The sequence below is a fragment of the Pipistrellus hanaki genome (genome assembly GCF_964339955.1).
Source record: "Pipistrellus hanaki genome assembly, contig: SUPER_3_unloc_1, whole genome shotgun sequence".
Lineage (NCBI taxonomy): Eukaryota > Metazoa > Chordata > Mammalia > Chiroptera > Vespertilionidae > Pipistrellus > Pipistrellus hanaki.
In genome coordinates, this window is record NW_028182305.1 from 230,805 (window position 1) to 246,003 (window position 15,199).

The 15,199-nt window shown below is 68.1% G+C and overlaps 1 protein-coding gene across 1 annotated transcript in view; it reads left to right on the forward strand.

Annotated features, from left to right (window-relative positions):
• Nucleotides 1–15,199, forward strand: part of LOC311620774 (cadherin EGF LAG seven-pass G-type receptor 1-like) — a gene marked incomplete at both ends in the record, with an annotated part of 63,267 nt that overhangs the window by 23,233 nt on the left and 24,835 nt on the right. Inside the window, one exon of the mRNA XM_084907519.1 lies at nucleotides 8,800–9,441. Within this exon, the coding sequence (XP_084763645.1) occupies nucleotides 8,800–9,441 (642 nt within the window). The remainder of the gene's footprint in view (nucleotides 1–8,799; nucleotides 9,442–15,199) is intronic.

Genomic DNA, 15,199 nt, shown 5'->3' on the forward strand with positions numbered 1-15,199 from the left:
ACCGAGTCCCCGGCTCCGAGCAGCGGTGCCCGCCCGGGGCCTGGGCACACCTGGTGACCGAGCCGGTCTGTCCCTCCTGCCACCGTGACCGCCCGCCCGCTGCTGAGGCCCACTGACCCACACACGTGTGCGCGCACACATGCAGGCACAGGGGCACACACACACGCGCGCTCTCCCGACTCACTGCTGCCTGCACGGTGCCCCACGCACTGCTGCCCGCCCTGCTGCCCCCAGCTCGGCTGCCCAGCTCCCAGGGCGTCCTGTGTCCACGTGGGACGGAGAAGGGGGGGGACACCACAGTGATGGTCTCCACAGGGCCATGTGGGGACAGGGCTGGGGACGGTCCTGAGCACTGCTGACCACAAACCTCCAGCTGCTCTTCCGCCCCGAGTGCCCCCTCCTGAGCCCAGGCTCCGGGCAGTGCCCATCCCACCGCCATCAGCCCCCAGGGCACCCCTCCCCCACCCCTCCCATCAGCACCCTGGGCGCCCCTCCCCCACACCTCCCATCAGCCCCCTGGGCGCCCCTCTCCCACTCCTCCCCCTCTCACCTGGACACCCCCAGGACACTTCACTCCGTGGCTGTCGCCACCACTGAGGTCCCAGGAGGCCCCAGGAGGCAGGATGTGGCCCTGGGTCTGCAGGTCTGGGCTGGCACCGAGGGCTGGGCAGGTGCTGAGTGAGTGGTGACGGTGCCAGTGAGCTGCGGGTTTGGTTGCAGATTCGGTCTTTGAAGGACCCACTGCACCAGCCCTCTTCCGGGCCGGGGGCAGGCGGGGGGCGGCGATGCCGGCAGGGTGGAACCCGGGAACCTGTGCCCTTGGGGCACGTTGGAGGGAGCTCCAATTTGTTACTTTTAAGTCGTCTCTTAATCACTTAATAGCAGGCACCTAATATTAGACTAATCCCTTCCCGTCTGACAGACCAGGCCGGGGCGCCACGGGGGCTGGGCGTCCGAGTCCTTCCGAAGAAGTTCCGAGGGGCGTGTGTGTGTGTATTAGCATATGCACATGTGTGCGTGAATGTAAGCATATGCACGTGAGTGTGAGTGTATGTGGAGCGTGTGGATGTGGGAGCAGTGTGTGTCTGTATGTGTGTGAGTATGAGTGTGAATGTAAGTATGTGCACGTGTGTGTGAGTGTGTGAGTGTATGTGGAGCATGTGGATGTGGGAGCAGTGCGTGTCTGTGTGTATGTGTGTGAATGTAAGCATGTGCACATGTATGTATGTGAGTATATGTGGGAGCATGTGGATGTGGGAGCAGTGCGTGTCTGTGTGTATGAGTGAATGTAAGTATGTGCACGTGAGTGTGAGTGTATGTGGAGCATGTGGATGTGGGAGCAGTGCGTGTCTGTGTGTGAATATGTGTGTGAATGTAAGTATGTGCACATGTGTATGAGTGTGAGTATGAGAGTGTATGTGGAGCGTGTGGGTGTGGGAGCAGTGCGTGTCTGTGTATGTGTGTGAGTATGAGTGTGAATGTAAGTATGTGCACGTGTGTGTGAGTGTGAGTGTATGTGGAGCGTGTGGGTGTGGGAGCAGTGCGTGTCTGTGTGAGTATGTGTGTGAGTATGAGTGTGAATGTAAGTATGTGCACGTGTGTGTGAGTGTGAGTGTATGTGGAGCGTGTGGGTGTGGGAGCAGTGCGTGTCTGTGTGTGAATATGTGTGTGAATGTAAGTATGTGCACATGTGTATGAGTGTGTGAGAGTATGTGGAGCGTGTGGGTGTGGGAGCAGTGCGTGTCTGTGTGAGTATGTGTGTGAATGTAAGTATGTGCACGCGTGTGTGTGTGTGAGTGTGAGTGTATGTGGAGCGTGTGGGTGTGGGAGCAGTGCGTGGCTGTGTGTATGAGTGTGAATGTAAGTATGTGCACGCGCGTGTGTGTGTGAGTGTGAGTGTATGTGGAGCGTGTGGGTGTGGGAGCAGTGCGTGTCTGTGTGTATGTGTGTGAATGTAAGTATGTGCACGCGCGTGTGTGTGAGTGTATGTGGAGAGCGTCTGTGTGAGTGTATGTGGAGAGCGTGTGGGTGTGGGAGCAGTGCGTGTCTGTGTGTGAGTATGTGTGTGAATGTAAGTATGTGCACGCGTGTGTGTGTGAGTGTATGTGGAGCGTGTGGGTGTGGGAGCAGTGCGTGTCTGTGTGTATGTGTGTGAATGTAAGTATGTGCACGCGCGTGTGTGTGAGTGTGAGAGTGTATGTAGAGCGTGTGGGTGTGGGAGCAGTGCGTGTCTGTGTGTGAGTATGAGTGTGAATGTAAGTATGTGCACGCGCGTGTGTGTGTGAGTGTGAGTGTATGTGGAGCGTGTGGGTGTGGGAGCAGTGCGTGTCTGTGTGTGAATATGTGTGTGAATGTAAGTATGTGCACATGTGTATGAGTGTGAGTGTGAGTGTATGTGGAGCGTGTGGGTGTGGGAGCAGTGCGTGTCTGTGTGAGTATGTGTGTGAATGTAAGTATGTGCACGCGTGTGTGTGTGTGTGAGTGTGAGTGTATGTGGAGCGTGTGGGTGTGGGAGCAGTGCGTGTCTGTGTGTGAGTATGTGTGTGAATGTAAGTATGTGCACGCGTGTGTGTGTGAGTGTATGTGGAGCGTGTGGGTGTGGGAGCAGTGCGTGTCTGTGTGTGAGTATGTGTGTGAATGTAAGTATGTGCACGCGTGTGTGTGTGAGTGTATGTGGAGCGTGTGGGTGTGGGAGCAGTGCGTGTCTGTGTGTGAGTATGTGTGTGAATGTAAGTATGTGCACATGTGTATGAGTGTGAGTGTGAGTGTATGTGGAGCGTGTGGGTGTGGGAGCAGTGCGTGTCTGTGTGTGAGTATGTGTGTGAATGTAAGTATGTGCACGTGTGTGTGTGTGAGTGTATGTGGAGCGTGTGGGTGTGGGAGCAGTGCGTGTCTGTGTGTGAGTATGTGTGTGAATGTAAGTATGTGCACGTGTGTGTGTGTGAGTGTATGTGGAGCGTGTGGGTGTGGGAGCAGTGCGTGTCTGTGTGTGAGGGGCATTCAGTGAGGAAGGGCGGCAGGAGGTCCTGACGGTGCACACAGTAGGTGCTCAGCGGAGACTCCCTCCTGGGAGCCGGTGGCCTGCATGCTGGGGAGCGGGAGCACGGGGGCATCGGGCCAGGCCGCTCCCAGCGCACACGCGGGCCTGGGTCCCGGGGGACGCGGAAAGGACCTGAGCCAGAGGGCCTGAGTGTCACGTGAGGAAGGCCGCCCTGGCGCCCGCAGGGCCTGTGTTCTGTTTCCCCACCTGCCGCGGCGCCGCGGCCCGCCCGGCCCATCCGCAGACGCCGCACTGCCCAGCGGCGTGCGCACGGGCAGCCCTGGCGGCGGGGCCCAGGGAGCCGCTGAGCCGAGCTGGGAGAGGGAGGTGTCGGCCCGCGGGGGGAGGGGGTGGGGAAGGCGAGAACGGCCTCCAGCCTCACTGGAGATGCCCTCCCGCCCCCGGACGGAGCCAGGCGGTGCTCCACTCGGCCTGGTCCGTCCCGGGCAGCCCCGAGCCTTCTGGGGCCTTCCCGCGCCCTGAGTCCGCCTGCAGCTCGTTGGTTTCGGGGAGGGAGGAGGGAGTTAGGGGGAGGGGGCCGCAGGGCAAACAGGTGGAAGGAGAGCTGGTCTCTGCTGGACCCACCGGGGAGCGTTTGTCCCTCTGAATGCGGGGCTGCCGCCATCTGGAGGGGGACCCCGAGGCGGGAGGAGGGAATGAAGGGGGGGTGGAGCCCCGGACTCCGTTCTCCGAGGGGGAGGCCTGGGCGGGGGGCGGGGCTGGGGGAGGCTGGCGAACCATCGAAGCTCCTCTCCCCTCCCCCTCCCCCCCAGTGCCTGCCCTGCGGGCTCGGGCTCTGCGATGTGGGATTGGAATTTCTTAGCAAATATTTAACCAGGAAGAGAGAACACCCCACTCTCTGGTCTCGCCTCGTAAGGTGCAAATTAATAGCCGTCTGGGCCAATATTTGATCTTTCCCCAACAGAGAATGTTCACACCGCTGGGGGGGGTCCCCTGGAAGTGCGGGTGGAGGTGGGTGGGTGGTTGTCCCCTCGGTGCCGGGGGCAGCGAGAGGGGAGGTCCCCGAGGGCTCCGCCCAGGGTCACGAGGGCCACGGGGACGCTGCGGGCAGTGCCCGGGCCGCTCGCTGTGAGGTCAGCCTCTCCGCCCGCCCCCCACCCCCCCCCCCGCCCCCGCCAGGCCCCCAGCGACCGGCCTCACAGCCTCTCCTCGCAGCGTTTGTGTTTGGAAGGAGGTGTCGCTGCCGTCACTCAGGCCCACGCCATACTGTGGGTGCTTCTCCCGTGTGCGCCCGCCAGAGCCTGGCTGGCAGGCAGCATCGAGGACCCCCACCGGCCCCTACGCTCCCGTCTGCCCAGCTCACGTCCGCCTGGAAGCCGGGGTGGGACTTAGCGACAGCACCCGTGCAGCTTTGAGACGAAGTCAGCACCCGTGCAGCTTTGAGACGAAGTCAGCTGGGCCAGGTGGGCCCTCGCCCAACAGCCTGGTGTCCTTAAGGGAGGGGAGTTTGGACACGGACACACGGGGCGGCCACGTGGCAGCGAGGCAGCGGTTGGAGGGCGGGGGGCAGGCCGAGGACACGAGGATCTCGGTGACAGCGGATGCCCGGCCAGGCGGGACCGGAGCCCCGTGGGGCCAGCCCTGCCGACACCGGATCCCGGGCTCCCCCGCCCAGGTGTGGTGCTTTGTCCCGGGGCCGGGCACTGCCACCGCTTCCTGCTGACCCCTGACCCGCCGGGCCTGCAGGGAGACCCCCGCGGCCTCCTCGGGCATCCTGGCACCGCGACTCGCAGATGCAGCTCCGTCCGCTGTCCTGCGGGCCGCTGGCTCCCTGAACACCCCCCCGTGTGTCCTCTGCCCCCGGCGCCCAGGGCTCGGCCCTCCACGGGGGCCGTGGTAGTGGAAACGGGTGTCCTGTCAGCAGAGTCAGAGGTCAGACAGGCGCTGCCCTGCGTGACCCCCTGTGCCTTCGGCGGGCGCACGGCCTCCCCGGGCACACGGCCTCCCCCCGGCACACGGCCTCCCTCAGGCACGGCCTCCCCTGTGCACACGGCCTCCCCCGGGGCACAGCCTCCCCTGTGCACACGGCCTCCCCTGTGCACGGCCTCCCCTGTGCACGGCCTCCCCTGTGCACGGCCTCCCCTGTGCACGGCCTCCCCCGGCACACGGCCTCCCCTGTGCACGGCCTCCCCTGTGCACGGCCTCCCCTGTGCACGGCCTCCCCTGTGCACGGCCTCCCCTGTGCACGGCCTCCCCTGTGCACACGGCCTCCCCTGTGCACGGCCTCCCCCGGCACACGGCCTCCCCTGTGCACACGGCCTCCCCTGTGCACACGGCCTCCCCCTGTGCACGGCCTCCCCTGTGCACGGCCTCCCCCCGGCACACGGCCTCCCTCAGGCACGGCCTCCCCCCGGCACACGGCCTCCCCGGGCACACGGCCTCCCCCCGGCACACGGCCTCCCCTGTGCACGGCCTCCCCCCGGCACACGGCCTCCCCTGTGCACACGGCCTCCCCTGTGCACGGCCTCCCCTGTGCACGGCCTCCCCCTGTGCACGGCCTCCCCCTGTGCACGGCCTCCCCCGGCACACGGCCTCCCCTGTGCACGGCCTCCCCTGTGCACGGCCTCCCCTGTGCACGGCCTCCCCTGTGCACGGCCTCCCCTGTGCACGGCCTCCCCTGTGCACACGGCCTCCCCTGTGCACACGGCCTCCCCTGTGCACACGGCCTCCCCTGTGCACGGCCTCCCCCGGCACACGGCCTCCCCTGTGCACACGGCCTCCCCTGTGCACGGCCTCCCCTGTGCACGGCCTCCCCTGTGCACACGGCCTCCCCTGTGCACACGGCCTCCCCTGTGCACGGCCTCCCCTGTGCACGGCCTCCCCTGTGCACGGCCTCCCCTGTGCACGGCCTCCCCTGTGCACGGCCTCCCCTGTGCACACGGCCTCCCCCGGCACACGGCCTCCCCTGTGCACACGGCCTCCCCTGTGCACACGGCCTCCCCTGTGCACGGCCTCCCCTGTGCACACGGCCTCCCCTGTGCACACGGCCTCCCCTGTGCACAGCCTCCCCCGGCGCACGGCCTCCTGCAGATCCTCCCTCCACAGGCGCACCGTCGGGGTCGCTGTCAGAGCCCACAGCTGTAGGGAGCGGCCGTAGGGTTAAGCCTCAGACTGACCCGCTGGCAAAGCCGCAAACAAGTCCCAGCGTGGAGGGCACAGCCCCCTTAGCATCGTTAAGCTTTTCCTTATGAGGCTTAGGACCCTCCCTGGGCAGCTGATGAGCTACGGGAGGGGCAGCAAGTGCTGCCAAACAGGTGAAACTCACAAGAACATGTCACCGTGACCACTGCGTTGTTTTCCTCCGGCTATAAAATAAGGCTCAGCCAGCCGCCTGGGCCTCTCTCCGTGGCCTCAGCCAGGCACAGGAGGTCCACCTGGACCCCGCTTTTCTCTGTCTGTCTTTTCTTCATCCTTCACAGGCCCTCCCTCAGGCTCCCGAACCCTAGCTGAGCTGGCACACGCAGCCACGCCCCTGCCATCCATTCTGTCTCCCCTCTGTGACGCGGGTGAGGGGCTCAGAAACCCAGCCTGGGCGACACATACGAAGAGGATCCATTGTCCCCCGGGAGCTGGGTGCCGGAAGGTCCGTGGTGTGGGGAGGAGTCGGCGGTGACCGACGGGTGCCTGCTGTTTCCCAGCGCATTCCTGGGACCTCACAGTCTGCGCCTGTCCCTGGCCAGCCGCTCTGTCCCTGCGTGCAGAGGGGTCCCTGCCACGCGGCGTGTCTTTCTGGGCGTCCCACGCACTGTGCCCTCCTGGGCCGCCCGCCGGAGGGCCTGAGCCCGGAGCCCCCACCCGCCCCCCAGGGCAGGGCGGCCCGAGCACCCAGGACCCGCGGGGCGTGGAGCTAAAATCGTCTCCTTTTAGAAACCTCCTCGTCGTGGGCCAGGCCACGTCCTCGTGTGGCTTACGGTTGAAGGCGTGTTTCCTCACAGCTGCCACCGGGAAGCAAACAGGAACCAGCCTCTGTCCGGGTGGAGGACGGGCCTTTGCACAGAAAAGAAAAGAAAAGAAAAGAAACACCCAGGAAAACAGCTCACCTGGGAAATGGAGACCCTGCGCTGTTTGTGCAAACTCAGTCTCGGGTGAAAGAGAAGCCACTGAACCCCATCCTTCCCGCCCTCCCGCCCCCTCCCGCCTCCCTGCACCGACGTTGACCCAGCGGCTCCGGTGCCAGGAGCTGTTCTGGACGGGAGGCGCTGGGCGGGAACAGGACCTGCAGGTCCCGGGTCCTCGGGGGCCCGCGGGGGGGGTGACAGATATGACAATGAGATCGGCTGCAGCGCGCCCGTGGGGGGTTAGCAGGGTGCGGCAGGGTGTGAGGGGGTGTGCAGGAGGCCCTGTGCGGAGGGCTGTCGGCTGAGGCCTGGATGGGTGGGGCAGGAGGGCGGCGCTCCCAGCGCGGGAGGGCGTGCCAGGGCCCTGGGGCAGGGGAGGGGGGGCGGGAGGTGACAGGCAGACCCTGTGGGACCATGAGGTGGGCAGTCAGCAGGGTCGGATGCCGGGACCATCGGGGTCACGGGACGACGGCTGGGGCTGCCGTGTGAGGACGGAGGGGGAGGGAAACTGAGGCAGCTCCGGCCCAGCCTGCGTCCGGGGAGCCCTTGTCGGGGGAGGGCCCTCCTGTGGGGAAGGAGGTCTGTCCGCCTGTGTGTCTTGCTTTCTCTTTGCCTTCATTTCCTCTTCCGCGTCGCTTACCTGTGGTCACCTCCGGCCTTGGTGTGAGCTGCAGGCGGGTCGGGGCTGTCCACGTGCCGCCCTGCTGTGTGGCCCTGGCCTCGCTACCGTCCTCGAGCCCGTCCCGCACCCTGCGCCCAGGTCACGCAGACCGCCGGGCCTCGGGGGACGGGCACCGCCCCAGGAGCCGGTGTTGGGGCGCTGGGCTTGTGCTCCCCGCAGGAAGTGTCCCTGTCTCCCGGTTCCTCACGGTTTCCTCCGAACCGGCCGGACCCTCTGGTTCGCTGGGACGGCCACACAGAGCAGCAAGGTGCTGGCTCTGGAGCGGCTCCATTTCCCATTGTCCCCACACGTTTTGTGTTGCGGGGGGGGGGGGGGGGCGCTTGTCACCATGGAAACGGGTGGGGAGGGCGGGCAGGGAGCCACATTGAGGGAGCGGAAGGGGGCACACCAGGCTGCGGGCACACTGAGTGAGAGAGGCGGTGGCTTTGCCCAGCATTCTTGGGGCCCTTGGCACTGTCCGGGCGGGCTGGGAGGCCCCTCCCCATCGCTGGGAGCCCCTGGGACCGGCCCTGGGGCAGCTCCTCTGAGTCTGGGCTCAGACCGATGGCTGCTCCAAGTGCTGCCCTTTCCTGTCTCAGAGCCCTAAGAACCTGGCTCTGCGGTTGGTTCACTGTGGGGCTGAGGTGCGGCGTCCGCGTGTGCGTGTCCAGAGCAGCACCGCTGAGTGTGTTGTGTGCAGGGCCCAGAGATCGGGGGATGCAGCCCTCACCCCGGGCCTGGGTGGGACCGGGGTCTCCGGGCGGCTGGAGCAGGTGCAGAGGCATAAAACCGCGGCTCAGGGTCCCGTGTCTGCAGCAGAGCTTGGGGGCCGGGGGGAGGGGTAGTGAGGGGCCGAGCCCAGTGGCCGTAGATGCCCTGCTGAGCGGTGGGGTGCGGGGCGGGGGTGTCCCCCGGGGGCTTCGGAGCCACACCGCCGTGGCGGCTGAGCGTGCGGACGCCGGGTGAGGGAGGAGGGGGCCGCGGGCCGCCCCCGAGTGACGCCCGGTGTCTGCCCGCAGACGGCGTCCACAGCGTCACGGCGCTCTGCACCCTGCGGGTGACCATCGTCACGGACGACATGCTGACCAACAGCGTGACGGTGCGCCTGGAGGACATGTCGCAGGAGCAGTTCCTGTCGCCGCTGCTGGCGCGCTTCGTGGAGGGCGTGGCCGCCGTGCTGTCCACCCGCGCCGACGCCGTCTTCGTCTTCAACGTGCAGAATGACACGGACGTGCGCGCCCGCGTCCTGAACGTGACCTTCTCCGCCCTGCTGCCCGGCGGCGGCGCCGGCGGCGGCTTCCTGCCCGCCGAGGACCTGCAGGAGCGCATCTACCTGAACCGCACGCTGCTCACCGCCGTGTCCGCGCAGCGCGTGCTGCCCTTCGACGACAACATCTGCCTGCGCGAGCCCTGCGAGAACTACATGAAGTGCGTGTCCGTGCTGCGCTTCGACTCCTCCGCGCCCTTCCTGGCCTCCGCCTCCGTGCTCTTCCGGCCTATCCACCCGGTGCACGGGCTGCGCTGCCGCTGCCCGCCCGGCTTCACCGGCGACTCCTGCGAGACCGAGGTGGACCTGTGCTACTCCAGCCCCTGCGGCGCCCACGGCCGCTGCCGCAGCCGCGAGGGCGGCTACACCTGCGCCTGCCAGGAGGGCTTCACGGGTAGGTGTGCGGCCGGGGTTGCGGGGGTGGGGGGTGAGGCAGGGGGTGGGGGTGTGGGCACCTGCGCCTGCCAGGAGGGCTTCACGGGTAGGTGTGCGGCCGGGGGCGCGGGGGCGGGGGTGGGGGGGGGTTGGGGTGCGGGCACCTGTGCTTGGCCTGAGGCTAAGGTGGCCAGACATCCCGCTTTTTAACAATTTGTCCCGCGTCCTGCAACATTTTAAAAAAGTCCCGATTTTTTCCAAAAATCAATAAAATATATTAAAAAAATAAAAATAAAAATAAAATAATAAAATATTTATTTTTATTTTTAAAAAAATATATTTTATTGATTTTTTACAGAGAAGAAGGGAGATAGAGAGCTAGAAACATCGATGAAAGAGAACCATCAGTCAGCTGCTTCCTGCACACCCCTACTGGGGACGTGCCTGCAACCAATGCACATGCCCTTTACCGGAATCAAACCGGCGACTCTTCAGTCCGCAGGCCAACGCTCTATCCATGGAGCCAACCGGTTTCGGCTAAATTGGGACTGTTTTAAACTGCTGCGGGACGCGAGACACATGGTTAAAAAGACACATCTGGCCGAAACCGGTTTGGCTCCGTGGATAGAGCCTGTGGAGGCAGACGGACGCCGGGCCCCCAGCTGACTCCCCGACGCCGGCTCTGCGCTCCCCGTGGCCCGTGGCGTCAGTCACCCTCCCGTGGGCAGTCCCCCTCGGAGACCCCGCGGGCCTCGCGCTCCTGGGACGGGGCTTCCGTCTGCAGCCCCCCTCTCCCCGCAGGCGGGCAGGCGGGCAGGCGGGGCTGGCGGAGGCGCCCCGGTTCCCGGCGGGCGGGTCGCGTGGCGGCGTGGCGGGGAGGGAAGCGGGAGCCGTCGGTCACGGCTGGAAGGAGAGGGCTCTTTCCCCCTCATCCCGGGCGGTGATCATGCGCTCCGGCCTCGGGGCCGGGGCGGATGGGGGCGCTCCCGCTCCCGGCGTTGGAAACCGCAGAGCCCGCCAGAGGCCGGGATCGCCGGCTCCCGGTGACGCCGCCGGCAGACCCGTCTGTGCCAGCGGCTCGGGCTCAGTGTTCGACAGACAGCTGTGCGCTCGGTTCTGCGGGCAGACACCGGGTTCACCCAGCTCAGGCGGGGCTCCGGGGGTCGCGGGCCTTTCTGAGCAGGAAGAGCGGGGGCGTGGTGGGCTGCCGGCCCGGCGCTGCTGCCGGCAGGAGGAGCCGCCAGGGAGCGGTGTGCGGCCTCCGGAGGGGTGTGCGCCCGGCTTGCCGCCTCTGCGCCAGCCGGTCACCTGCCGGTGGGAACGGCCGAGCACCCGCAGAGGCACTGGATTGCCCGCCCCGGGGCCTCCCTCCTGCCTGGCAGCGGCCGAGACAGAGGAGACCCAGCCCCTGCCTCCCTCCTGCGGGGCCGGGTGAGAGGGGCTCCGGTTCTGCCCAGGGACCTGGGCGCCCTGTCCCCCAGGTCTCAGTGGCGCCGTGCTCCGAGCAGGTCCCCATGTGGTAGGTGTCTGCCCTCCCTCTCCTTTCCGCTCCGTGGCGGGGGCTGGCCTCGGCCTCGGTCCCCGTGCTGCAGCCCCACGGCCCCCAGAAAAGCCGCCACCTCCTGGAGTCAGCCCGCCGGCGGCCGCTCACGCCCATGAGTCTCCATCGGCTCAGCTGTGTGCCGGCCAGCGCCCGCAGACCTGCCCCTGCCCCTCGGGGGCTGCCCAGCCGTGCTGTACCATCGGCCCTTTCCCTGGTCCAGATGTGTCCGCAGGGACCTGCGGGGGTCCCCCTAGCACCCACACTCGAGCGGAAGCCGAGGCCGGGTCTGATGCGGTCGAGGAGCCCAGCCCTGCCTCATGGGCCACAGCAGCAGGCCAGGGTTCGAGAGGCCACGAGGGACCCTGGGCCCGGGAGCCCTGCCAGGAGGGTTGACCTGTTGAAAACGCCCCAAGTTCTCAAATTTAGTTTTCATCACGGGAGTCATTGCAGGGAGATAAGGCGGGGACCGTGTCATCGCTGGGATCGCCCGGACACGGCGGGCGGGGCCGGGCCCGCTGACCGTCCCGGGCACTCTGTGACCCACGGTCCCCGCAGACAGGCGGGGGGCGGGGCCGCTGACCGTCCCGGGCACTCTGTGACCCACGGTCCCCGCAGACAGGCCGGGGGGGGGGGGCCCGCTGACCGTCCGGGCACTCTGTGACCCACGGTCCCCGCAGACAGGCCGGGGGGGGGGGGGCCCGCTGACCGTCCCGGGCACTCTGTGACCTGCGGTCCCCGCAGACAGGCGGGGGGTGGGGGGCCGGGCCTGCTGACCGTCCGGGCACTCTGTGACCCACGGTCCCCGCAGACAGGCCGGGGGGGGGGCCCGCTGACCGTCCGGGCACTCTGTGACCCGCGGTTCCCGCAGACAGGCCGGGGGGGGGCCGCTGACCGTCCGGGCACTCGGTGACCCTGCAGACAGGCCGGGGGGGGGCCGCTGACCGTCCGGGCACTCTGTGACCCGCGGTTCCCGCAGACAGGCCAGGGGGTGGAGCAGGCCTGCTGACCGTCCGGGCACTCTGTGACCTGCGGTCCCCGCAGACAGGCCGGGGGGGTGGCCCGCTGACGGTCCGGGCACTCTGTGACCCACGGTTCCCGCAGACAGGCGGGGGGGGGGCGGGGCCCGCTGACCGTCCGGGCACTCTGTGACCCGCGGTTCCCGCAGACAGGCGGGGGGGGGCGGGGCCCGCTGACCGTCCGGGCACTCTGTGACCCGCGGTCCCCGCAGACAGGCCGGGGGGCGGGGCCGGGCCCGCTGACCGTCCGGGCACTCTGTGACCCTGCAGACAGGCCGGGGGGGCCCGCTGACCGTCCGGGCACTCTGTGACCCGCGGTCCCCGCAGACAGGCCGGGGGGGGGGCGGCCGGCACCCGTCCCTGCCCTCTCGCTTCCCCCCCTTTGAAGCCGTGCTCCCGCGTGGGGATGGCCGAGCTCGTTTCTCCCGGTGACAGCGGGTGTCATCGCCCGGCTCCCGTTACCCGCCCCCGGTAAGTGAGCCGGCCTGGCGCTCGGCGGCTTCCTGTGCTGCTGACAGGCCGGCCGGGGGGAGGGCTGCCTCAGGGCGCGCTCCTGTCCTGAGGCATCCTGGCCTACGGTCCCTTTGTTACTATTTAAAAAGATCCTCTGATTTCAGAGAGGAAGGGGGAGGGAAAGGGAGAGGGACAGAAACACCAGTGATGAGGGAGAATCAGGGACCGGCGGCCTCCTGCCCGCCCCACACTGGGGATCAAGCCCACAGCCCGGGCCTGTGCCCTGCTTGGGGTTCGAACCGTGACCTCCTGGTTCATGGGTCAGTGCTCAACCCCTGAGCCACGCCAGCCGGGCCCAAAGACATGCCTCTGCCGTCAAACCTGCTGGTGTCGCCCCAGGCTCTCGGCGTCCAGCGTGGAAGGCGGCCGGTCCTGCAGCCGGAGCCAGACCACGGGCCCGGGGAGCGGAGTGGGGCGCCTGCTCACCCCTCCTCCCTGGCCTGCGGCTGCGGGGACAGCGCCCCCGGAGGGCGTACAGGGCACAGCCGCTCTCTGCGGGGACAGCGCCCCCGGAGGGCATACAGGGCACAGCCGCGCTCTGCGGGGACAGCGCCCCCGGAGGGCGTACAGGGCACAGCCGCTCTCTGCGGGGACAGCGCCTCCGGAGGGCGTACAGGGCACAGCCGCGCTCTGTGGGGACAGCGCCCCCCGGAGGGCGTACACGGCACAGCCTGCGGGGACAGCGCCCCTGGCGGGGCGTACGCGGCACAGCCGCTCTCTCCCCGTCCCTCCGGGAGGCGCTGGGGAAGTTCTCTCCCTCCGGCTCCAGAGGCAGCCGCCCGCATGCCTCGGCCCGCAGCCCCGTCCTCACCTCACTCCTCCTCCGCTTCCCGGGCCCAGCGCCTGCGGCCACTCGCCCCCTCCCTCTCCCGCGGGTCCTGGTCACCAGGGGCTCCATCACCTGCCGACCACCCCCCGGCTCCCTCTGGGCCTGGCTCCTCTGGGCACTGGGGACACGTCTGTGGGCCCCTGGCACCCAGGGCCCGGCTGCCCCTGATGCTCCTCTGGAGGCACAGCGGGCCCCTCCGAGGGGCACCCCCACTGAGCCCCGTCCCTGTGTGGGTGGACAGGTGTCTCCTGGCTGTTCTCCAGAGCTGGGGCCTGGGGCCGGGGTGCTGGGGGGCCTGGGGCCGGGGTGCTGGGAGGCCTGGGGCCGGGGTGCTGGGGGCCTGGGGCCGGGGTGCTGGGGGCCTGGGGCCGGGGTGCTGGGGGCCTGGGGCCGGGGTGCTGGGGGGCCTGGGGCCGGGGTGCTGGGGGGCCTGGGGCCGGGGTGCTGGGGGGCCTGGGGCCGGGGTGCTGGGGGCCTGGGGCCGGGGTGCTGGGGGCCTGGGGCCGGGGTGCTGGGGGCCTGGGGCCGGGGTGCTGGGGGGCCTGGGGCCGGGGTGCTGGGGGCCTGGGGCCGGGGTGCTGGGGGCCTGGGGCCAGAGCTGCGGTTGAGCGGAGGGAGGGGGAGGGGCTGGCGGGCGGTGAGTGAGGAGCATGGGCTCCCGCGGCAGGAAAGGGTTTGAACCTGGAGGCTGGGCGGCTGCTCCTGCTGGTGATGGGGGTGATGGGGTGATGGGGGTGGTGGGGGGTGGTGGGGGTGGTGGGGGTGATGGGGGTGGTGGGGGTGGTGGGGGTGGTGGGGGTGGTGGGGGAGATGGGGTGGTGGGGGTGGTGGGGGTGGTGGGGGGTGGTGGGGGGTGGTGGGGGTGGTGGGGGTGATGGGGGTGGTGGGGGTGGTGGGGGTGGTGGGGGAGATGGGGGGTGATGGGGGTGATGGGGGGTGAAGGGGTTGATGGGGTGATGGGGGTGATGGGGGGTGAAGGGGTTGATGGGGGGTGGTGGGGTGATGGGGGTGAAGGGGTTGATGGGGTGATGGGGGTGGTGGGGGGTGGTGGGGGTGGTGGGGGTTGTGGGGGTGATGGGGGGTGGTGGGGGTGATGGGGGGTGAAGGGGTTGATGGGGGGTGGTGGGGTGATGGGGGTGAAGGGGTTGATGGGGTGATGGGGGTGGTGGGGGGGTGGTGGGGGTGATGGGGTGGTGGGGGTGATGGGGGGTGATGGGGGTGGTGGGGGTGGTGGGGGTGGTGGGGGGGTGATGGGGGTGGTGGGGGGTGTGGGGGTGATGGGGGTGGTGGGGGGTGGTGGGGGTGGTGGGGGGTGTGGGGTGATGGGGGTGATGGGGGTGGTGGGATGGGGGGGGGGTGATGGGGGGTGGGGGGTGGGGGGATGGGGGGGGGGTGATGGGGGTGGTGGGGGTGGTGGGGGTGGTGGGGGTTGATGGGGTGATGGGGTGATGGGGTTGATGGGGGTGATGGGGTGATGGGGGTGATGGGGTGATGTGGGAATGGGGTTGATGGGGGTGATGGGGGTGATGGGTGATGGGTGATGAGGGGTGATGGGGGATGCATGGGGGTGATGGGGGTGATGGGGTTACGGTTTGTTGGGTGCTAGCGTGCATTCCGGCTGAGTCTGGACGCGTTGCGGTGTGAGGGTTGGCACGGTTCCCCGACCGATAGCGAGGTGGGGCCCCTGAGCCTCGGGCCTCCTGGCAGCTGTCCTTCCGCCCGGGCTGCCTCTCCGCCCGCTGAGCCCGCGAGCCCGCTGAGCCCAGAGCGGGTGTTTCGGGCTATTCCTGCCCCCCAGGCGGGGAGGGGCAGGGTGGGGCAGCTCCGGGGCCGGGCGGTGGCCTGGGCAGGCCGGGCTGTGAGCACCGAGGCCGTG